The sequence below is a fragment of the Lissotriton helveticus genome, chromosome 7 (genome assembly GCF_964261635.1).
Source record: "Lissotriton helveticus chromosome 7, aLisHel1.1, whole genome shotgun sequence".
Taxonomy (NCBI): domain Eukaryota; kingdom Metazoa; phylum Chordata; class Amphibia; order Caudata; family Salamandridae; genus Lissotriton; species Lissotriton helveticus.
In genome coordinates this window covers 1,433,652,440-1,433,677,683 of record NC_136068.1, presented here as the reverse complement: position 1 = coordinate 1,433,677,683, position 25,244 = coordinate 1,433,652,440, and the positions used below count along the sequence as shown (strand labels likewise).

The window sequence follows — 25,244 nt, the reverse complement described above, 5'->3', positions numbered from 1 at the left end:
AGACACCTGTCTGACGCTACAATCGGATGCGCCAGTGGATGCAGATACACTGTTGGTTCCTACCAAGGTTCACGCTTTGTGCTGCCCTCAAAGGCTGCCAATCCTGATGACGGCATTCCTGGAATCTTCACCACTACGATTGAAGAGTAGTGAAGTTCAAGATGAAAGCAACATCGAACAGGTACGACCTTCTGTCAGCAATGCAAATCAGAATGTCAATGGAGACAATCATGCGCATGAATGCATGGTTACCCCTATTTCCGACTTAGTGGAACTTTCCCATGAAGCTGTTGACAGTTTTTTCGAAAGCCTGAATGATATGATGTTCTCTCCAGAACAGAAATAGAGACTTTTGAGTAAACTCGCACACGGCGTTCCCTGAATTCGGCCTTCAACTTTAAAAATAAAGTCACATGAACAATTACAATCCAGTTCACGGACAGCAATTTTTTCAGCATGCCCCTTAAAATATTTTTCTACATATTTTTTCCCGGGACACTGATCTTCTGCTTAAAGTAAGAAACTATTCCTAGAGAACTAAGATTTCTATTTTTAGATACTTTATATAGACTTTAGCTGCCCGCTGGTAGGTTCACAAATATTTTATTATGTGATGAAATGGTCTCGGACTTCCTTTCTGTATAGCCATATTAAGAGCCATTTCATGTGTATTTCTCATATACCAAAAAGCAATAATGCATAAAAATGCGTGTTTACTTTTGCATTTAATTCATAGCTTAAGTGCATACAATATATATGACTGCAATTTTTCAGTATATTTGAAAATTTCGAAATGCATTTATGTATTTTGGGGTGGTAAGGTATACACTATACTCTATAGTATGTTGTACTATGTTATACTATGCATAGATTAGTAGATATGACCATAGTTAGCGTGGAGTGGGTGTCGTGTATTTCTATAGGTTCTGAATCGATCCCCCTATTCCTGACCCTATTCTGGTTAAACTAACTATCAAGTTAACTAACAGTCAGCCCATGAGGCAAGAAAAGCCCCCATGATGCAGATACCGTTATCTGACGCAGTCACACTCCGGCACAGGAACGTGTTATCTGATTAGGTCATAACGCTTGAGATCTAATTAGACAAGCGACATTCCTCCAGCCCCTGATAAGGCATACGACGTTCTCATAACAAATCAAACCTATGACAACCTGGATAATCCGTGCGGCCATTGTTTTGATTTCACAGAGAACTTTTGCAAAAGAATGTGCTAACGAGCAAGTCGTATGACATCTTTATTGACGTACCTATGTCCATCCTTACGTCAATCTCGGCACCTTTAAGGTATAAATATTGCCGACCTTGCCCTATGCAAACACACGCGTGGTGACAAGACGGAGCAGCCATACTTGCCGAAGCCGAGAGCAGAAGCAGACCCCGCTGGCAGCAGCCCCGCCTTCCTGACGCGCTGAGAGACGCGCTGCTATCTCAAGCCGAGAGACCCAGCACCGGCGCTTCTGGGCAGCCCTCGCAGGCAGCCTGGAATATCGAGAGCAGAGAAAGAGATACCATTCCTCATTCATACTAACTTCCAGGTACAGAACTGAATAACCCCTCACAGAGAATTCTTTAGTTATTCACTTGGCAAAAACAAACTTAACTTAAACTGTAACTTTCTATTCCCGCCCACGCATTAGACTTAGGTCAGGTACACGGGGTAGGCGTATTTAGAAACACCAGTTGAGTACGTTTAGTCAAATGTATATGTGTATGTAAATATATTTTAATCATTTTAAACATCATATGGCTCAGAAACCATATCAATGTTTTTACAGTATTATTTTATACTATTGCTTTTAATGTATGCACTTTACTTAACTATAAGTATTGCAATAATATCGATCCATTTCTCTTGTACGAGAAAAGAGACTGATCAATAAATAACACCTTTTTATTGAACACGCCCATCTCTTCCTTTTCTCTACATTCTGATGAGACTAAGAATGCACGTACTGACTGAGTAAAATAATTGCCTTGTGCTCACACGACTCTTGAGATTGACTCTTGATTAGGGGAGAGCAAAGTTGTCATGTTCTATGGTTGTCAGAAACTAAATCCCTTCTTGTCTAATCAGGGAAGTTAATCCTTCCTTGAACATTCGAGAAAGTTTCTAGCGAACTCTGAGCTTAGCTGGCAAACCCAAAAATTAAGTCTAGCATCGACAGTAGTAGACCTAGTTAACGTCTGGCCTAGGCCTTTACTGCTGTAGGTACTATTCCAATGCGCAGAGCCTATTGGGAAGATAGGAACTACACTACACCACGTATCAAAAGAAATCCCAACCACAAAAGGGTTCAAACAAGGGTGCGTTCTTGCCCCATCGCTCTTTAACCTTTCTCTTGCGGACTTACCAGGGGAATTGGACAAGTGCAAAAATCATGCACCGAAATAAGGAAATATAACCTTATCTAATCTGTTATACGCCGACGACTTGGTTCTGATAAGTCAAACCCCCATTGGATTACAACATCTACTGAATGCGACTCACAGATTCTCAGAACGGAACGCCCTGAAAATAAATTATAGCAAGACAAGAATAATGGCAGTAAATAGTCATAGGAAAAAATGTTACAATTGGTTTATGGGTGGGCATCGCCTAGATCAAGCACCCAGCTATAAATATCTAGGACTAATATTAGACCAAAACAACTCATTCAAACCACAGATAGAATCCGTGTGGAGGTAAGGGGTAGTGGTGTACTTGGCCATAAAACCCTTAAAGAAGCAACTGCAGGACCTAACATTTGATCCTTTAATAAAAGTCCTGCAAGCAAAACTTCACCCTACAATTACATACGGTAGCTCAACAGTGAAGGGCACAGACACAACAGTAGTGGAAAATACAATAACTAATGCATATCGATCCATTTTTCACCTCCCAAGGAATGCTTCACCGGCCCAAATACAGCTGGAGTTTGGGCTACAAAAACAATCAATCGAAAGAAGGGGAGCACACGTAAAATGCTGGCATAAAATCAAAGAAACAGCAGAAGGATCCCTGAACAGCCATATTTGGATTGAGCTAATCCGTCCAGCAAAATCACCAGCTAGAGAGTACTTGCAGGACTCACTTAAACTCTTAGGGCTGACAGACCTCTGGAGCATTACAGTGTCACATGCAGTATTAAAAAAAACAGTAACAAAGGTATGCCGACAACTGTCAGTTGTAAAAGATAAAGATACGCTATCCAAACGATCACACGGATGGGTAGTACTGAATACGTACAAAACTTTAAAACCGCAATCAAACCGCAATCTTATTTGAAAATTGGAATAAAAGCAACCACAAAGGAAAAATTCTTAAAACTTCGCCTGGGGATTGGCGCAATTAATCAGTTTCTTCCCCCTTGGGAGAGTAAAGGCGGTGATCAGCCTTGTCGCCTCTGTGGCTGCGGAGTGGAGGACTTATTACATTTTATTTGTACCTGCAATAACCTAAGGGACATAAGAATAAATCTTTTACAACCAGTATTCAACCAGTGTGGAGTAAAGACCCGTAGACAAGCGGCTTTGCTGTGTTTCAACCCAGAGAAAGTGCAGCTCAATTGTTGGCTAACAAAGTTTTTCGACATAACAGCCAAGCGACTGGAAAATCTACCTATGTCGCCCTTGGAACACTCAACAACAGAAGCTTTGCCAAACGGTAACACCCATTAAAAAGGGCAGGTGGGAGAGGACTCACTAACGGAGCCAACGTCCTAAAAATCTCTTCCCATTTGCACCATACCTAAAATAGAAAATAAATAAATAAATAAATAAATAAAAAAAAAGAAGGCCTCAATAGTGATCTACATTACAATCATTTGGTCGGGGTTTCTCAGAACAAATGTTGCAAGTTGGAGACGGAAATTAAGAATTAAGGCAATGACTTTGAAGAGAATCCCTTCAATGGGCAAGGCCCTCTTAACAACAACATTGCGATCCACTGGGAAAAGACTATATGGCACATTGGAAGCGGTCAAATAACAGTGGCATCTGCCCTCCTCAATCTTCTCATCTCGCCTCTTTTAATGAGTAACGGAAATTAAATATGTGGACAACACAATAGTATTTTCATTTTTATATGAACAGATATTTTATAATAAGTTTTAATGTATGCAACGGTTTAAATTAATCATGCACAATAAAATTCATTAATTCATACTTATTCATACAGATGAAGGGCTTTCCTGCCAACACCATGTTATGTGTTACACATCAGAGAGTATAAGACACTGATATAGGAGCAAAGGAGGTCATATATTCCCAATTTAATGTAAAAAGTATAAATATTACCTATGGTTATGCGAAATATTTCCTGAATGCTTGCAATTGCACTTCCCCACAGCCCTAAAAAAACATAAAAAATAGATCAGGAATGACTTTGCCAATGTTAAAGCATGTGTATGACTATAACCAGATGAGCAGAAGCAGACAAAGCAATAAAGACAAAACAGAAATCTTGATATTTGTCGATTGAATTCGGTGTCTTCTGTTTTTTTCCTGGTCTAGTTTTGGGCTTAGGGCCTTATTATGATGATTGGCTGTTCCAACCGCACCATTACAAAGCGGGCTCACATGGTGTGTTTACATACTCCCATTTCTCAATGAGAGCTTGTGCTGTGGCTGTAAAACGGCCATAGCACATTCTCCCATAGAGACATGGGAGAATCTGTTCATTTCTGCACTGCGTGGCAGATACCTCAAGGTGCCTGCCACACAATGCAGGGATCACCAGAGGGCCAGGCCCCCAACCGGAGCCCTCAGAGAAAATGGAGCCTTGCTTGGGGTCCCCAAAGTTGCTTTCCAACAGGAAACGTTGTCCATTGGGATTACGGTCAGGCCTACGACTGGCTGAAAGGGTCCTTGAGCCCATCGGAATCTAGCCGGAATGACCGTCCGGTTTCACTTTCGATCGCCTTCATCGTAATGAGGCAGTCGAAAGTTAAACCCACAGTTTGACTCAGAAAGACTCCGACCTGTGGTCGGTGGCTTTCCGAGTCTCATTGTAATGAGGCCCTTATTTGGCAAAGGAAGCCCTTTTGAAAATGTCACAAAAATGTATCTCAATGTTTTCATTGTTACATAATTGTTGGTAATAATTTGTTGAAATTTTTGCTACCTCCATACAATGTTCATGAGCCTCTTTCTCCTTTATTTTCTATGGTAATTCTTATAGTTATTGTGGATTATTAATCTTTATTTACTTTTATGCAGGTATATCATTTGTGTTTTTTGGTCTTCCCTATATTATGTAACATGTGTTATGCTCCTCTTGTATTGTCCCCTTGGACTCCCAATGCACCATCTGTTTCATGTGGCCTTACCCCCAACCTTACCTTGGACACTGCTCTTCTTAGGTATGTTATATTGTATTCCTTCTTAATTCACGGATGATTATTTCTTTCTTGCTATCTCTTTCTCTTAGCATTATATTTTTCTCTCTTTCATCCTCTTTCTATCTCACGTTTAGTTCCTTTTTATCTTCACCTTACTGCTTTTTGGTATATGTATGTCATGATAAAGTCTACAATGATTCTTTTCCTTGGTTGGTACGAATTGTTGCATTTTTTATCTGTCAAAAGTTGTTTATGTCCTTAAAAATAATTTCTTAGAACGTCAGGGGTTTAAACTCTCCCATTAAAAGACAATGTGTGTTTTATCCCATTTAGCTCATCTGGGTGCAAGTATGGCTTTGTTTAAGAAGTCACACCATACAAAACAGGAGTCAATAAAACCAAAAAGAGGTTGGGTAGGTGATGTTTTCTTTCCCCAGGTGATGGTGAAAGGAAGCGAGTTATTACACTTTGTCATAAATTGTTGTGTGCTAAGCTGGTTTACCAAGAATCTGATGATGGTGGAAGATGGTTGGATACAAAATTGTCAATGGGAAATGTTCCAGTCTCTTTGTTTGCATTCTCCTAGCCTTTTTCTGTAACCTGGTGGTAGTGGTTTTAGGCCTCTAGGCACTCTAGCACTGTGGTCCAGTGTAAAATGCATGCGCTCTCTGTGTACATGTCGTGAGATTGGCCTGCCCTCAAATAGAAATGCATAGGGGATACGTTTGTCCATGGTAATTCCTGGTATGAGAGGAGTGCAGGGTCGAGTTTAGTATGTATGAACTTGTGAGGGTAAATGCTACGCAATGGTATGCGCAGATTTATGGTGATTGGTGGAGAAATGCCACTTTTAGAAGTTGGCATTTCTGTGTGCTATGTGTCTGCCTGCCTGATGTGAATTCCATGTCTGTCTTGTGATTGACAGGAGCTGGGAGGTGTGGGTGGCTAAAGGGAGGGGCAGGCTGAGTCTGTGTTAGGCTGCATGGGACACCTAGGCTAAGAGTAGTGGGAAGGGTAAGGGATGGGGCACTGGACTGTCCTCAGATATCATGGGGAGTAGAGGGGCCCAGGGAGGCCAGCACACAGGCCCCTCAATCAGGGAGGCAAGCCCCCATGGTGGTTCCTCCTGGGCCCCCAGCAGCAGCACGCCCTAGTAGTACAGGAACAGCACACCAGAACTGATCTAATTCACTTTGTTTTGCAAGCTCCTCTTCCCCTTTGTCAGGTGGGGGTTCGTCATCAGCCACACCACAGGGGGGCGGAGCCAGCATTCACAAGGGAAGAGACCATCCTATTCAGAGTCAAGGGATTTTCCTGTCCCCAGATGTGTGGGTAGATTGGAGGGAAGAGAGGGAGTGTGAAGGAGAAACAGCTAGCTAGGGAGGGTGGTTATCCCCTGAGCGCCACAACCAGTCAATGGATAACATGACAGCCCTCAAGAACGCCACCCGCAAACACCACCAGCTGATCCGCACCACCAAAAGGTCATCCTTCAGAGAACGACTGGACAACAACACCCACAACAGCAAGGAACTCTTCAACGTCGTGAAAGAGCTCTCCAACCCCAACGCCAGCAACAACGACATCACGCCTTCTCAAGACCTCTGTAACTCTCTGGCCACCTTTTTTCACCGTAAGATCATCGACATACACGACAGCTTCGGCGCTCAGAACTCGTACCCCACCACCGAACCTACACCCCCCACCACCACCCTGTGCGCCTGGACTCAGGTCAGCACGGAAGATACCACCCACACGATGAACACCATCCACTCGGGCTCCCCAGCCGATCCCTGCCCACACCACATCTTCAACAAAGTGGACTCCATCATCGCACCCAAACTTCGGGACATCATCAACAACTCCTTCATATCCGCCACTTTCCCAGAGAGCTGGAAGCACGCAGAGATCAGCGCCCTCCTGAAGAAACCCACCGCAGACCCCTCAGACCTCAAGAACTTCCGCCCCATCTCGCTCCTCCCCTTCCCTGCAAAAGTCATCAAGAAAACCGTCAACAAACAGCTGACAGCCTTCCTGGAGACGAACGGCTCCCTCGACCCGTCGCAGTCAGGATTCCGAGCGAACCACAGCACCGAGACCGCCGTCATCGCGGTCACCGACGACATTCGGACCCTGCTGGACAACGGAGAAACCGCCACCCTCATCCTGCTCGACTTTTCGGCTGCGTTCGACACGGTCTGCCACCGCACCCTGACAACCCGCCTCCGCCACGCCGGGATCCAAGGAAAGGCCCTGGAATGGATCACCTCCTTCCTCGCGGGAGACGGACAGAACCCAAAGAGTCCGTCTCCCGCCCTTCCTCTCAGAATCCACCAAGATCATCTGCGGCGTACCTCAAGGCTCCTCGCTCAGCCCCACCCTCCTCAACGTCTACATGAGCCCCCTCTCAGCCATCTCACGCAAGCACAACCTCAACATCATCTCCTACACCGACGATACCCAACTGATCCTCTCCCTCACCAACGACCCCACCTCCGCCAGAGCCAGCTTCCAGGACGGAATGAAAGACATCACAGACTGGATGAAGCTCAGCCGCCTGAAACTGAACTCAGACAAGACGGAAGTCCTCATCCTCGGCCCATCCATCTCCGCCTGGGATGACTCCTGGTGGCCCCCTGCTCTGGGCCCCCCACCCAAGCCCACGGACCACGCACGCAACCTGGGCTTCATCCTTGACTCCTCCCTTAACGCCGTTACCTCCTCCTGCTTCAAACCCACTCCGCATGCTCTGTAAGATCTTCCGCTGGATCCTCACTGGAACCAGGAAAACGGTCACCCAGGCCCTCGTCACCAGCCGTCTGGACTACGGGAACGCCCTCTACGCTGGGACAACCGCCAAACTACAGAAAAAACTCCAGCGCATCCAGAATGCCTCAGCACGACTCATCTTGGACACTTCCCGACACAGCCACATCTCCGCCCACCTGAGGGACCTGCACTGGCTCCCCGTCAGCAAGAGGATCACGTTCAGACTCCTCACCCACGCACACAAGGCTCTCCATGACTTGGGCCCCGAATACCTCAACAACCGCCTCACGTTCTACACGCCAACCCGCCAGCTCGGCTTCGCCAGCCTCGCCCTCGTCACTGTCCCACGGATCCGCAGAACCACCACCGGAGGAAGATCCTTCACCTACCTGGCGGCCAAGACCTGGAACACCCTCCCCACCCACCTACGACTCACCCAGGACCATCTCTCCTTCAGGAAGCAACTCAAGACCTGGCTTTTCAAGTAGTAGCAGCCCCCCCCACAGCGCCTTGAGACCCTAGCGGGTGAATAGCGCGCTACACAAAAACTCTTGATTGATTGTTAGTGCAGTGTGAGATGTCTGGATTCACCAGTAGGGTGGGATCCAGTGGTGGCAGCAGAAGTGAGTCCAGTGCAGAAAGCCACATTCCCGTTCCGACAGTATGGTAACTGGTGCTCAGTAAGAGGGGTACAGGTTGACATTGAGGGGCAGTAAGGAACTGTCTCACCAGTCTTAGAGGCAGGTGTGGATGAGTGGTGTGTTGCACTGGACGAGTGGGTGTGAGTTCTTTTGGTGATAAAGGTGGCGGACCTCAGGCTGTCCGCCAGAGTGTCTGCAGAGGCATTGGGGAGTGATTCAAAAAGTAGTAGCTTGAGTATCCTCCGGTCCTGTGTGGTGGAAGAGGTTCAGTGTATCCCAGCTAGGTCCCAGTGAATGCGAGGGGTGTAGGGGCTCATGTCCTGTCTCAGTGGAGACAGAGTGAGTGTGGGACGGTGTGTCCCATGGTGACCCGAAACCCTCAGGGCATGGAGTGTTCCCTAAGGGAGCGCCAGATCGGGGACCTAGGCTGTAGTTGTAGGTTATTTGAGGAGGATCTTCCAGTGTCTAGAGGACGTGGAGTGTCTGTAACCAGAGCTCATGTGGTCCTGGTGTTGGGCAGTACCACTCCTAGTACCACTCCTAAGTGGAGGGTGCAGAAGCCCTGGTTGAGGAGTGAGAGGGGGAAAGAGTCCCCAGTGGAAGAACCATTGGGTCAAGGGCCAGCCAGAAGGGCTGAGCCACCAATGAGTGACCATGGTGATGCCACTTCTGTCCTGGGGGATCTCTGCGCCCTGTCAGGTGGACAGGAGGTCGTGAGATTAGAGCCAGGCAGACTGTCACACAACCCATTAGTTATGTGTCACCCTCAAGGGGGGCATGCATGCTCCCCCGGAAGTCCTGGTTTGCTGGGCAATTGTCTGACCAAAGGGTTAAGCTCCGAGGTTTGGGAGGCCAGGTTCAGGTTCAGCCTGACCTGAAGGGAAGGGCATCTGTAATCAGTGTCCTGACCGGTTTGGCTTCCAGGGGTATTGCTCCAAGGTGGGAGGGTGCAGAACTCTGGAAGGGGGCACAGAGGGAGGGTGTCCTCGCCTCTGACCCCGGTACAACCTGAGGGTTTTGACCCTAGGTTGTGAGACTTGGAAGCTTTGTGATCAAGGGGGAATCCCTGCCAAAGAGAACAGCTGAATAGACTTCGGAAAAGTGCCATCATGGCAGTGTGTCTGGGAGCTGACCTATAGTTTGTTGGTTCTGCTGAGGTAGAGGACTAAGGGACTTTGCTGTGTGCTGTGTCCCCCCTGCTTGAAGAGGAATTGAGGTGTGTGCTTTGTTTTTCTGAAGACAGGAATCTCCTAGGGTCTGAGTGAGCTGGCCTCCTGTTAGGGAGTTTCAGCTGGTTGGAGTGTGTGGTTTTCTGAGGTTGCCTCCCATAGGAGAGTGGGTAACCCTAGAAGAGGTGGTAGGGGAGGAGATCCTTGTCCCTGACCTCTGGTCAGCTTCAGGGTACGGACCCCAGGTTGAAGGATCAGTGGTAGTGGGGAACCACACTGAGAGGGAGAGTGGAGACTGGCTATTATGTGCCAGGGGTTACTGCCCCCCACTCTGTGGATTGGCAAGGAGCTGTGACATCTGGATGGCCTAGGGCCTGGTCCTGGCCATGGACAACTAGGTAGTACCAGTGGGGTAGCCTAGTTGGGCCTGGGAGTTTGTTGTAGAGGGAACCACGTGGGTTCAGAGTGGCTTAGAACCGGAGGGTGTCCCTGTAGTTTCTGGCCTGCGTCCCTGTTCTATAACACAAGGCAGGGAATCCCATCAAGGGAGTGATTGGTCTGCTCTGCATTTGGGCTGGAAGGGGCTTGTGTTAGACTTGGCCCTTTTGGCAGGTTCACCCCAAAATGTTTTGCACTCTCCTAGCTTTTTTCTGTAACCTGGTGGTAGTGGTTTTAGGCCTCTAGGCACTTTAGCACTGTGGTCCAGTGTAAAGTGTGTGCGCTCTCTGTGTACGTATGGTGTGATTGACCTGCTCTATAATAGGAATGCATGGAGGATAAGTGTGTCCATGGTAATTCCTGGTATGAGAGAGTTCAGGGTCGAGTTTAGTGTATATGAACTCGTGAGGATAAATGCTGTGCCATGTGGTGCGCAGATTTATGGTGACTGGTGAGAAATGCCACTTTTAGAACTTGGCATTTCTGTGTGCTATGTGTCTGACTGCCTGATGTGAATTGCATGTCTGGCTTGTGATTGACAGGAGCTGGGAGGTGTGGGAGGCACCAGAAGGCGCATGGTGAGTCTGCACTAGGCTGAATGGGACACCTGGGCTAAGAGTAGTGGAAGGGGTAATCCCCTGACTCTGAGAAGGATGGTGTCTTCCCTAGTGAATGCTAGCTATGCCCCCTGTGGTGTGTCTGATGACGAGCCCCACCTGACAAAAGGGAAGAGGAGCTTACAAAACAAAGTGCTCCAAATCCCCCTGAACCTGTTGCATCTGGTTCCTCCCTGCTGGAGGGTCTTGTGTGCTGGCCTCTCTGGGCCCTGCTACGCCCCTGGATACCTGAGGACTGTTCCCTGCTGAATCTGTGCCTTCTAGCGCCTGGTGAGTGCTATATTTAAATTACCAGCCATGGAGAGAGGAGCTGTGGACTGGCAGAGCGGGGCTGCGATGTGCCCGAGGGAATCCTGGTGTGTATGATTTCCCCTGAGCTGTTTACTTGGTGCAGCCGCTTATGTGCTCATTTGAATGGGTTCCCAGCCTGCTTTAGAAATGTCTTATCGGGTGGGTGCTCACCCCGCAATTGCAGTCGCAGTGGTGCTGATGTAATGGGGAGCCCACCCCGCAGTGCAAGAAGAAGAAGGGGAGCCTACCCCGCTGATTTATGCTGAAAACCGAGCGGGAGCCCACCTCGAATCGGTACCTTAAAAACGTGAGCCTACCCCGCACTTTTGCCAGGTGAGAGAAGTTGCTGCCGGGCCACTGCCACGCAAACCGGAAGTCTGGCAGAATTTCCTGTTTGGGGGCGGGGCACCCTTGCACATGGAAAGTAAGCGGACGGGAGCCTATCCCGCACTTCGGTGCACAAAGAAAAGTCGGGAGGACTGCAGCTGAGCCGCGGGGCTATCATGGTGAAGGCAGAGCCCAGTGTGTGCTGCACCGGCCAGTGAAGAGGTGGCTGCCATCCTGAGCGGGGCTCCCGTGCTGTTGGGGAGTAGCCCCGCTGGCTTTCCAGGACGTCCGGAGCCTCACAGGTTCCTTGCTGAAGTTCCGGTCCCAGGAGAGGGACCGGGGAGGAGCAGAGAGGTCCTGTGGAAGTCCGGAGGAGCAGTCAAAGCCCCGGTGTGTGGGGGCTGAAGGGGGAACCGTGATAGACCTCCACAGGACTATGAGTGCCGATTGTCCAGGAGAGCCCGGTGAATGGGGCTCATTGATGATCTAGTTGTTAGAGGGGGCGAGTGCCAGTGCTGGTCTTACAGCTGCTCCGCCTGGCAGTGGGCGTGCGCGCGCAGCGGGTGAACCGCTGGCGCACCGATGGCGTGCCTAAGGCAAGCTCGTCTGCACCCATCCGCACCTGGACCGTGCCTTGTGCCAGAACCCCTAGACCCCATGAACACCACGACACCAGACTCCACTACGACGCCAACAGCCTCCACGCACTCAACGCCGGCCTAAACCACACCTGCTTCCAGGCCACCCCAAAACGGACCCACAGACCCTTCTCCTGCCGCACTTGCAACTTCACCTGTGACCGAATCACTAAACCTCCAAGGACTGGACCAAACCACCTCCGCTGCATACTCCTTAACACCCGCTCCGCACGCAAACACGCCGTCGAGCTCTGGGACCTGCTCGACACCTCTGCTCCAGACGTTGCCTTCCTGACCGAGACCTGGTGGAATGACTCCTCGGCGCCTGACATAGCCATAGCCATCCTGGACAGCTGCAAGATCACCCACAGGGTTCGCACCAACGGAACCGGAGGAGGAATAGCCATTGTCCACAGGTCCACCCTCAAGGTCGCCACCCACGCAGACGATACCCTGAACACCGCCGAACACCTACACTTTTGGATCCACATCGACCCCAACACCACCCTCAGAGGAACACTCATCTACAGACCCCCCCGGACCCCGGGCTCAGTTCAGCGACTCCATCTCCGACCTCACCAGCACCCACGCACTCGCCTCCATGGACTACATGCTCCTCGGGGACCTGAACTTCCACCTCAAGAACAACAGCAACACTAACTCCGCCACCCTGGTCAACAACCTCGCCAACCCCGACCTCAGACAACTCGTCACTGCACCCACCCACGCCGCCGGCCACACGCTGGACCCCGTCTTTTCCACAAGCACCCACGTCGCCTTCGACCACACCACCAAACTCCACTGGACCGACTACCACTGCATCCATTTCTCCTTCAAGAAACTAATCACGCACCACCGCACCCAAGAGCAGCCTTGCCGCTGCTGGGGCAAAGTCACCGAAGACCAGCTGATCACCACCCTCACCCAGAATCTACCCACTGACCCAACCAACCCAGATACTGCAGCCCGCAACCTCAGACAGTGGATCGACGAATGCGCCAACACCCTCGCCCCACTCAAGAAACCCTCCAACAGCCATGCCAGCAAGAGAGCCACCTGGTTCACCGACGAACTCCAGACCTCCAAACGCGCATGCCGGAAACTGGAGAAAATATGGCTCCACGAATGCACACCATACAACCACGCAGCCCACAAGGACCCCCCCGCAGACATCACCACCTCATCAGACTAGCCAAGAGATCCTCCTTCAAATACCACCTGGATAACAACGCACACGACAGCAAAGAGCTCTTCAGCATCGTAAAGAAACTCTCCAACACCAGCGGCAACACCAACGACATCCCGCCCTCGCAAGAGCTTTGTGACTCACTAGCCATCTTCTACCATCGCAAGATCGCTGACATCCACAACAACTTCAACACCACGACCGCCCCAACTACGCCAGACTCCACCTCCCCTGTGAACACCACCAGCGCCATCTGCCTGACCTCCTGGTCCAACGTCAACGACGACGAGACACGCAAGGTCATGAACTCCATCCACTCAGGGTCTCCATCAGACCCGTGCCCACACCACGTATTCAACAAAGCAGACGTAGCCATCGCACCCCAACTGTGGAAGGTCATCAACATCTCCTTCAAAACAGTGACATTCCCGGAAAGCTGGAAGCACGCTGAAATCAACGCCGTCCTCAAGAAGCCCAAGGCAGACCCCAAGGACTTCAAGAACTTCCGGCCCATCTCCCTGCTCCCGTTCCCGGCAAAGGTAATCAGGCCTCATCGCCGCCACAGACGACATCAGGCGCCAACTAGACAATGGCGAAACATCAGCCCTCTTCCTCCTGGACCTAAAGACACACCTCCTAGAAGCTGAAATCCAAGGGAAGGCCCTTGACTGGACCACGTACTTCTCCTCCGGCAGAACCCAGAGCGTCCGCCTCCCACCCTTCCAATCCGAAGCCTTCGATATCATCTGCGGTGTCCCCCAGGGCTCACCCCTCAGACAGACTCTGTTCAACATCTACATGGCCCCCCTCGCACAAGTGGCCCGCCATCACGACCTCAGTATCATCTCCTACGCCAACGACACCCAGCTCATCCTCTCCCTCAACAAGGACCCATACACCTCCAAAACCAACCTTCACGAGGGAATGAAGGCCGTCTCCGACTGGATGAGGAGCAGCTGTCTGAAGCTGGACTCGGACAAGATGGAGGTCCCCATCCTCGGACCCACCCCCTCAGCCTGGGATGACTCTTGGTGGCCGACCACACTGGGAACAGCACCAACACCCACCGACCATGCACGCCACCTATGAGTCATCCTCGACTCCTCCCTCTCCATGTCTAAGCAGGTCAACGCCGTCTCCTCCTCCTGCTACAACACCCTCTGCATGCTCCGCAGGATCTACAAGTGGATCCCTACCGAAACAAGAAAAACGGTTACACAGCCCCTCGTCAGCAGCAGACTGGACTACGGCAACGCACTCTACGCAGGAATCCCAGCCAAACACCTACGACGACTATAATGCATCCAAAACACCTCCGCCCGACTGATAGTCAACGTCCCCCGCCGCATCCACATCACCCCCCACCTGGGAGACCTACACTGGCTCCCCGTAGACAAAAGGATCACCTTCAAGGTCCTCACCCACGCAAACAAAGCACTCCACAACGTTGGACAGGCCTACCTGAACAGCAGACTCAGCTTCTACACCCCCACCCGCCAGCTCCGCTCCGCCAGCCTTGCACTCGACACTGTCTCCCGCATCCAATGAACGACCTCTGGCAGCAGATCCTTCTCCTACCTCGCCGCCAAGACCTGGAACACCCTCCCTACCCACATATGACAGACCCAAGACCTACTCGCCTTCAGAAGACTCCTCAAGACCTGGATCTTCGAGCAGTAGCAGCACCCCCCTCCCCTCAGCGCCTTTAGACCCTCACGGGTAAGTAGCGCACTCTACAAGTATTCTGATGGATTGATTGATTGATTGATTGGGCAGCTGCAACGTTTTGGGCTCATTGGTTTCAGAGCCCCGGAGAGGACCCGGTGAAGGCCCATGCCTCAGTGATGGTCACAGCTGCCCAGCAATTAGCGGGCAGCTGCAACTTGTAGTGCCTTCATTTCCTCGCAGTGGCACTGCCGTTGCGAGCAACTGCATTGTGGGGGCACTTTTGTAGTAAGGGCCCCAGAGTAGGGCCCACCTCAGGCACAGTGGTGTCAGTCCTTCCTTTTTGCGACCCAGCTGCCCCACCCGATAGGTGGCAGCTGCAACGTTTTACCCCATTATTTTATGAGTCCCGGAGGGGGGCTCCCACGGCATGTGTAGTGCCAGTGCTTGTTTCCTTGTTGGCTCATTCTCAGATGCCCTGCAAGAGAGCAGGCAGCTGCAACACTTGCACACAATTGTTCAGAAGGCACAGTAGGTGCCCGGCCTTTATTTTTATTCAAAGCTGTGCAGCAATTAGTGGGCAGCTGCAACGTTTAGGACTGTGCCTGTGCGCACTTTTCTCTGCGGCATTGGCAGTCGGCCCTGACATTGGGACAGAGGGCATTCAAGCCCTTTTAAAAGGCCTAATGTGTTAATGCATAATGTCAGGTTGTGATGTTTTGAGAAAGTACCTATTTGCGTAATGTGTTTATGCTTATGGGGTTAGTGCATAATGTGTTTCTGCTGGTGGAGCCAATTGCATAATGTGTTTATGCTGACGAGGTTTGGGCCTTGTGTGGGTTTATGTCTAATGTGCTAATGCATAGGTCATTACATTATGGTACCAGTAGTTACTGATTGTGTTTTATATTTGCTTTTACTTACCTGTTCTGATGGTTCCGATCGTGCCAGTTGGCACAGTGTAAATGTGTGATTCGGTTTCTAATGTGTTTATGATAATACAAAGGCTATTTTTAAATAACCTTGTGTGGATTTTCTTTTGTAGTGCGCCTACTTTGTTGAGGCTGTGTGTGTGTTGGGCAAACGCTTTACACATGTAACTCCCTTGCCCTGACTAGAGTGGTGGTCTCTGCCTGGCTTTGGCACAAGCCTTAGACAACCAGAGATCCCATTTCAAACACAGTGGCAAATGCCATTGTATAAATGTCATGCTCAGATGCAGACAACTTCTCTGGACCCGGCTGGCTTCTACGTGGTATCAGTAGGTACCCATGGAACCTGTGTACACTATTATCTGCAATTCTTTTTTATAAATCTCCAATGGCTTCTGTAATGTGGTTTATATGTCATTTGCTTTTCCTACACTATTTAACAACTACTGTTGCATTTTTATTCGGGGTGCTATGCTGCCTGTGACTATATGTTGTCCCAAAAATATTCTTGGAGATTTGTAACTATCTACAGCCTGGTTTTTATCCTGTAACCACCTCCCTTGCCAGCCTCAAGAGCTGCAGTCTCCACTCATCATACTTCCTGGAGGTTTGTGTGCTTTCTGGCTTTTCTTCCAGTTTGCGATCCTTAATGCGGACACCTATTTTTTACAGTATTCGTACTGTGGAAAGGCACTGTGGCTTCAAGTAGGAATTGTCCTTTACTTGGATAGACCAAGACACAGAAATGAATTAAACGCCAGTATCCAGTGCTTGACAATGAACAAGTCACTTGTTTTTTTAGTAGTAAAAGTTGTGTTTAAACCCTTACATTGACAGGCCTCCTCTATCAAGGAGAAACCACTATTTTGCCTCCAAAAATTGTCTGCCCCTGTAAAGTAATCAAATCACAGATTTTCATGGATGAAGACTGGGAGGCCGGTGGAGATCTTTGGAGGATATATATCAGAACCACACAGGCATTTTTTCCGCATGCGAATACAATGTGGTCCAAACCCCAAACACGTTCCATTATCCCCAAGTCATTACAGCCACTTGCCTTAGAGAAAGCGTTGGAGTTGGAACGGTATAATTTACTGTTCCTTCTCTGGTCTGTGCAACATTAGGGATAGTGTTGGACCTAATGTCCAACATCATTCCAACAATGCTTCCCTTAAGGCAAGTCGTGTATCAGCTTGCTGGTTAAAGATAGGCTTGTGGTTCGAATCATATTGTAAAGGCGCTGCATGGTTTGAGCCACAGAGTAAATGCTGTTTCCCATCTTTTGATGTTAGTATAGGAGGTAACCCTGACCAGGTCTACATGGTTCGAACATTTCTTTCATTGATTCCTCTATCGATTACAAATGTAAAATGATTCTCCAAAACTTGATATACTTGTTAATTACGCTACAGTTACACTCTTCTGGGCAGCCTTCAGGGCAAGATGTGAAATATGAGGTAAGGAAAATTGATTTACCACAATATTGTTGCCAAAATATTAACACGTGGCAGATATAGGCAAGGGAAATCCTCAGTGGCAGCTATAGGCAAAGGAAATCATCAGTGGACCCCAGACACCTTCTAGTGTATCAAGCCTCTTGACTTTTCCTTTCTCTGGGGGTTAATTATGTAGAAACAGAAACAAAGCATAGGCTGCCACCATCTGTGGCGGTCAAATACCTTTAATCAAGAATAATCAGTAGGGGGAGTGGCTTCGAAAAGGGGTGTATGGCTTCAACGACGAATCAAGATGGCGCCTCTTACCTGAGCTCCGTATTTTCTAAATTGTCCACTTTTCTCTTCACTAATTTCTTTTGCCTCTCCTTTGATCTATTTTTTTATATCATACTATAGTAACATTAGTATTCCTAATGCATTCCATATTTATCTTTTACTTTATCTTACTTTTCTCTGTATCTCAGTTTTAACCCTATCGCTACTTTCTTTATCACTTTTATAGTTGTTACTTTTATCTGTCGCCATTCTTGTTTGTGGTTTAAGCATGTTCCCAACTAACTTCCTAACCTCTGTATTTCAGATATAGATCTTAACCCTTGATCTGTCTTTCTTATCTTTATTTCATATCTCTTTTCCCTCTCCCTTCCTCCCCTTCTATTTGATATTTCTCTTCATGGTTTCGCCTTATTACTATTTTTGCATATTCTTTTAACCTTCACTCTCTTCCACTACAACTACTTCTGTCTTCCATTATTTGACAGTCGATAAATGTTGTCTTTTTTATTGGTCCTGCAGCTTGTTGTTCCTATTCTAATATGTCTCCCCTCATCCTACAATATGTTTAACGTTGTCTCGTGGAATGTGCGTGGTCTAGGTCATCCCGTCAAGCATCAAAAGTTACTATACCATTTATCCAAACTCAATGCACATGTTGCCTTTTTACAGGAAACTCGTTGTAATGATGTGGAATCACTTAAACATCAATGGGTTGAACAGGTTATTTTTTCTCCTGCTGTTAATCATCATGGTGGTGTTGCCATCCTATTTGATGAGTCACTAAGGGCCAGATGTAGGTCGGTCGGTAACGGCCGAAAATCGGTATTTTCGGCCGTTACCGACTGGTATATGGGTGACAGGTATGTAGGAGGCATTATTTTAACGAATCGGTAAAATTACCGAATCGGTAATTTTACCGATTCGGTAAAATAAAAAAAATCGGTAAATTTACCGATTCTGAGGCACCGAGATGTAAGTGGGACTCTTCAGAGTCCCAGAGGCCTTACAGAATCGGTATTTTACCATCAAATCCAATTTGATGGTAAAATACCGATTCCGGTGTGCATGCACATGTGTGCATGCACACCTATGCCATGTGACAGGCAGACCTGCCCTTAGGGCATGTATGCCTGCCACATGGCACCCGAGCCTGTTTTGGGGGTGCCAGAGGGTGTCAAAGTGACACCCCCTGCACCCTTGTGCAAATCGGTATTTACCGATTCGGTAAATACCGAATCGGTAATGCCCATTCATTCGTATGGGCTTCAAAGCCCAAAGGAATGAATGGGCATTACCGATTCGGTAGTTACCGAATTGGTAAATACCGAATTCTTCAGAATCGGTATTCCAGCACATCTGGAATACCTACATATCCACCCCTTAGATTTACCGATTTTTAATTACCGAATCGGTAAAATTCGGTAATTAAAAATCGGTAAATCTATTTTACCTACATCTGGGCCTCTATGTGCAAATTGTATCAACTGAATGTGATTCAAATGGGTGATGGGATTTGGTTGATGCTGTTAGATGTAAAAAGCAAGTTACTTTGTTCAATATTTATGGCCCTGTTAAATCTGAATTTTAGCATTGCATTAAACTGAAATTATCCTCCATCCCTAATCTTAATATAATTGTTGGCGGTGATTTTAATGATTAGATCCTTTCTCGGATAGAAAATCCAAGTATAAATTTAAACTTGATAAAGTTCACAAAGCATTTCAATCTGCCATCTCCTCTCACCCATTCTACGACGTATTGAAACATGTAAATTTACTTTTTTATCTAATGTTCATCATACTATGTCTCATATTGATTACATTTTGTTTTATAAATCATTGCTTCCCTCCATCCAATCCTTTGAAATTAGTTGTATTTTTATTTCTGACCATGCTCCAGTGTTTTCTTCCTTTGATATGTCTCTCAATACTTGCCAACAAGGCGGTTGGCGTTTTAATAATTCTATTCTCTCAGAACAAACCTCTATGTTAGAAGCAATCCCCTTTGTTCATGAATATTTTCATATTTATCAATCCATGGATACTTCTGTTCATAACAATTGGGATTCCTTTAATCTCTCTTTTAGAGCCTTTACTATTGCTTTCACTGCAAGAACTAAGAATATACTAAATACTTAATATCACACAGCCCTTCAATAGATAAAGATTTTAGAACATAATTATTTCTACTCAAAATCCTCCTCAAGTTTGCAAGAACTGAATAAAGCTAAGTCTACCCTGAATAGGATTGCTACAGTCAATGCTTGTAATATCCTTCTTAAAATTAAATCTAAATTTCATGGTGGCCAAAATAACTCGGGGAAAATGTTAGCAAACTATTTAAAAATCAAATCAGAACGTAAAACTATTGGCCCTATTCGCTCTGAACAGAATAACAAAACTTTCTTGTTCGATTCTGCAATTTTAAATACCTTCCAGTCTTATTATGAACTAATATATACAGAAGATACAACTCCTTCTGAAATTGATTTTGAGACCTTTTTCCAAGGAATACCTAGGCCTCCATCCATAACTGACACTCTCCTAAACCTTGAGAAAGATATTTCTCTCCAGGAGATTACTGATGCTCTTAAATCTTTTAAAAAGGCTATAGCCCCTGGACCAGATAATTCCTCAGTTAAACGCCCCTCATCTTTTTCCTCCATTTTTGCCCCTAAACTACTAGAGGTTTTTAACTCATTCCTATCTAAATCTAAAGCAAGTGGTTCCTTTTTGGAAGCCCTCATTGTTGTTATTCCCAAGCCAGATAAAAACGTTGGACCTATCTCACTAATTAACTATGATTGTAAAGTATTTGCGAAAATCGTAGCTTCTCATTTGGAGAATGTCATTATACTCCTTATTAACCCTGATCAAGCTGGTTTTATTAAGGGTAGACTTGCATTTGACAATGCCAGATGTTCTCTAATATCCTCGCTCTTGGGAAAAAGTACTCATCACCTCTAGCTGCCCTTTCACTTGATGCTGAAAAAGCCTTTCATCGTATAAATTGGCAATATATGTGTTATACGCTTCAATGGTTTGGTTTTGGTCATAAATGTATTTCTTATATTAAAATGTATATTAATCCATGTGCTTGTGTGTTTGTTAATGGTCATTTCTCTCCCTATTTTAAATTACAAAGGGGCACTAGACAGGGTTGTCCTCTTTCCCCATTACGTTTTATTCTTTATTTAGAACCCTTTAAGACATAATCCTGATGTAACTGGTTTTAAACTCAACTCTCATGAAATTAAGCTTTCTGCTTATGCAGACGATATCTTAATTTATATGTTCAACCCCTGCAATTTCCTAAACCCTTTTATACAGGAGATTGCTTTATATTCTAATGTTTCTGGGTACAAACGAAATTTCTCTAAAACTGAGATTTTATCACTAAATGCATCCTGTTATTGTTACATGTTTGATAAAACTAGCTTTACTTGGTGTTCCCAAAAGATTAAATACTTAGGAATATGGTTCTCCTCCAACATACCTGATACATTAACTCATAATTTCACTGCCTTAAAACTTAAGCTTAAATGTCTTCCTGCTCCCCCAATATTCTTATCCTGGTGGGATAGGTTAGACACTTTTAAAATGATGACTGTCCCTCATGATCGTTTTATGCTTTAAATGTTACCCTTTAAAATTCCTAACTATCACTTTTCTCAGATTATTTCTATTTGCACGAAATTCCTTTGGAATAACAAACATGTTCGTATTGCTTTATCTAAATTAATCTGACCAAAATCGGAGGGTGGTGTACGTTTTCCTGATTTTAAGTGATTTCATACTGCCTTTTTAATCCGGTCAATTCTATGCTGTTTCTAATGAATGTCATGACTTTTGAACATTCACTGTTGCATGACTTTTCCTTTCATGATGTTGTTTTTATGACTAATCGCGCATTCGTTTCCAAATAACCTATTTTAAAGTATTCCCATCATTTACTACATACTCTTTTTACCCAGCGACTTGACTTTTATCAATCTTTGTTGGCCTTCTCTATATGGTATAACAAATTTATTACATTTCGCCATAAGTATTTTTATATCAAGCACTGGGGAGAAACTTATTTTTTTCATGTGCATCATTTGATAGCTAATAATTCCATTATATAATTCCCTCAACTACAAGAAAAATGTGGCCTCCCTCATCTTGTATTCAACAATATAACACATTATTTCCTGTACTTCAAACCTTTCTGGTAAAAAACAATTCCAATTCCGATGGTATTTTAGTTACCACTGTGACACCCTTATTCAATATCTCCATGGATCCCATCCAAGGGCTTCCTTCATTTACACAACTATGTCCTCCCCCCATTAATATAAGGAATAAATCCGCTACTGAATTGTTATGGGAAAAGGATTTATCTCAATCGCTTTCTGTTCATCAATGGGATCATATGTAGCAAACGATTTTTAAGACCTCTAACGCTGCCAGTATTACACAATCCTTATATTTTGTATACAATAGAGTGGTTGTTACTCCCCAATTCCTGCATAAAATCGACCATTCTATTTCTCCCTAGTGTTGGTCATGTTTCTCCTCCAAGTGTACTTTGACGCATTTACTTTATTATTGTCCTAAAGTACATGAATTTTGGTAAGCAACATTGTCTAAATATTTATTGATTTTTTCATGTAATATTCCATTTTCTTTTCACAGTATCTTTTTGGGGAATATATCTACTGATTTTGATCATCTCCCTTCAAAAATGATTATGTGACCTTTTTATTGCTCTTGCTTTTAAAGTTATATTAACTTGTTTAAAGGATAATTCTAAACTATCCTTTTTGATTTGGGGGGACTTAATTTGTGATGAACATAGAATAGCTTCTTTTTCTCATTCCTCAATATTTCAAAAGATTAAATCTGATGCATTATGGTTACCTTTTACCACTTGTCTATCCTCATACCCATTCTTCTCCTAATACCTATGTCATATTTTATCTGTTTACCTCCTCTTTCTTACCTTCCTCTCTTTTCCTTTCCCCCTTCCTCCTCTTTCTCTCTCTTTTTTATATAAACAAAAGCAAATTAACTAGAGACAATACTTATGTAATATATACATTTACTAGGTTGATGTATTTTATGTTTTAACATTTCTTTCCTCTCAATAGTTTTTCAATTATATGGTCTTTTTTAGATGTTATGAAGTATTTTCTTGTTCAAAATGGTTTTGTTAACTTTATATCTTTCTTATTTTTCTTATTTCTTACATCTCTTTTAACCAATGTATGTTTTATTACTATGTCTCTATTCTCAATAAAAATTATTATACCAAAAAAAGAATGATCAGTCACTGTGGCAATTATTTGATGGTCTTATACAGAGAAGACAGTTTTCCATCCCCGCTACAGCATAAACAGATCTTTCATCAGGGTCTAAATGAACCCAATAAAGATTAGTTACACATGCCTATATAAATATTGGCAGCACACTTACCTTGTAAATAGCTTAGGTCTGGCTCAGGCAACCTTTGAACTATTTTTGTATTTTCAAATTTGCTTTCATAGTGTGTTGTCTCCACGTAAATTCCTTTTGCAGGAAATCCACACCGATGAGGGGTGAACTCAAAATCAATTTCTGTTAAAATAAAAAAGTAACTGTAACGAATGAGCTGGGTTGGAGGTACATACCAGGGACATATAGTCACATAAATTAAGATTATCTATATTAATCTTAAACTGAAACTGGCATTATCTGAAGATGGCATTTTTTCGGATCCATGTAGTACAGAAACACGTCTAAAAATACTATTTTGAATTTTAAAAATGTGGAACCTGAAATGACAAAATACACATAACTATTTTCTAAAGTTTCCCAGTTACTTTTTTACTTCAATTGCTTACAGCTTTACAATTAATTTGATTGCTCAACATACTTTTACAAAAAGTTTTGTTTTATTGGTTTCCTAGCTGTCATAAAAGGACTTGATCTGTGTATGCCATAGAAACAGGGCATATTGACCATGTACCATGAGATTGCATTAGAATATTCAGTCCAACAGATCCACAAGTATGCCACATTGTTTAGATGCTTCACACAATCTGGATTCCCTTTCACAGAATAGCATACAGAATAAAGATATTGAAACACGTAGCTGATACTGTATGTGAACTGTTCACTGGCTGTTCATAGTGGGGTGGGCGAGAACAGGTTCTAAAGTCTTACATAAAGGCTCTGTTTTGCCTCACTTTCGAAATGTTTGAATTACATTCAGGGTTTGGGTTACGATGGCTAAATTGCTGCAGTCCTCTCAGTCTAGCAGAAAACAGGCTGTAGATCTTCCACCTTCCTGCTCCAAATTTAGGGCCATTAAACAGGGTGTCCCACAGTCCACTGATCCCAATTATTACATTTTTTAAGATCAATTTAGTCAACGATGCAGATGTCACCCAACTGATTTTATTACTGGAACGAGACCAGTCAATGCCACTTGATACTTTTCACGAATGCATTCAGAACAGCGGCCTGGCTCAAATCTAACTCACCTCAGTTCAATGGAGACCAGACAGAGATCTTATGCTGTCCAGTGATGAAAGTGACCACCCCTCTTCCTCCTGATTTTAGGCCCATACCGTCAGACAAGCCCCTGGTGCTGTCAGAAATGGTTTGGAAAATTGGTGTAACGTTCCACAAAAAGCTGAGCCTGGAAGGCCATGTGAACAAGACAGCTCATACTTGCTTCAATCTAACCAGAGCACTGCTACCAACTCATTCTAGGGCACTAGTGGTACGAAGTGTAATACTCAGCTGATTAGACTGCTGTAACGCCTTGTTACTAGGAACCCTGAAAAATCTGATTAAGATACTACAGAGAGTCCAAACAGTGGCAGCCAAGCTGGCCCTAAGAAGACCAAGGAACTACACAGGCTCTCATCTGAACAGAGAGGTTTAAATCGCTCTGTATTGATTTCATGGCTGTTAGTCATGTTGGACCAGATCCCCACAGAAAAGAATAATATGGTATGTCCCAAAAAGAAACATCACCTCATCCTCAGCCAACATGGCAAGCTTGTCCAAAATAATAAAAACAGATTTGGAGGAAGATCCTTCATGATTGAGGCAGTTTGCCTCTGGAACGGACTACCCAGAGCCCTCAGTTAGTCAGGCGAGCTAATTCACTTCAGGAGAGACCTAAAAGCACAGCTTTTTCCAAAAAATCTTGAGCATAGTTAATAACACTACACCAGTTGTGGTCCAGATGTTTCACTTCACTGCACTACATGCCTGTAGAAGCATAATACAGTGCCAGGATACCCATTGGGTGGCAGTGTGCTTTATAAATGCTTCAAAATAAACATTTGCCTTGGGTTGCTTTAAAAACTAGTAATGGTATTCTTCTTCTTCCACCTAAAGATTATAGTGATTCCGTGTGCACACAACGTGATGGTCATCTCCAGGACCTCATTAGGGAAGGAACAAACACTAGGCAGGTTTTCTGGAATAATACATTCAACAATCAGTGACCAGTTTTAAGGGACAAG

The 25,244-nt window shown here is 45.4% G+C and overlaps 1 protein-coding gene across 2 annotated transcripts in view; it reads right to left on the bottom strand.

Moving 5' to 3' along the window:
* LOC144770336 (cytosolic phospholipase A2 gamma-like) overlaps positions 1–25,244 on the bottom strand; it is a 902,397-nt gene that overhangs the window by 466,331 nt on the left and 410,822 nt on the right. For both annotated transcript variants that reach the window (XM_078654776.1, XM_078654777.1), the window contains exons 8-9: positions 23,200–23,340; positions 4,298–4,351 (exon numbers count right to left, since the gene is read on the bottom strand). In XM_078654776.1, the coding sequence (XP_078510902.1) occupies positions 4,298–4,351; positions 23,200–23,340 (195 nt within the window). The remainder of the gene's footprint in view (positions 1–4,297; positions 4,352–23,199; positions 23,341–25,244) is intronic.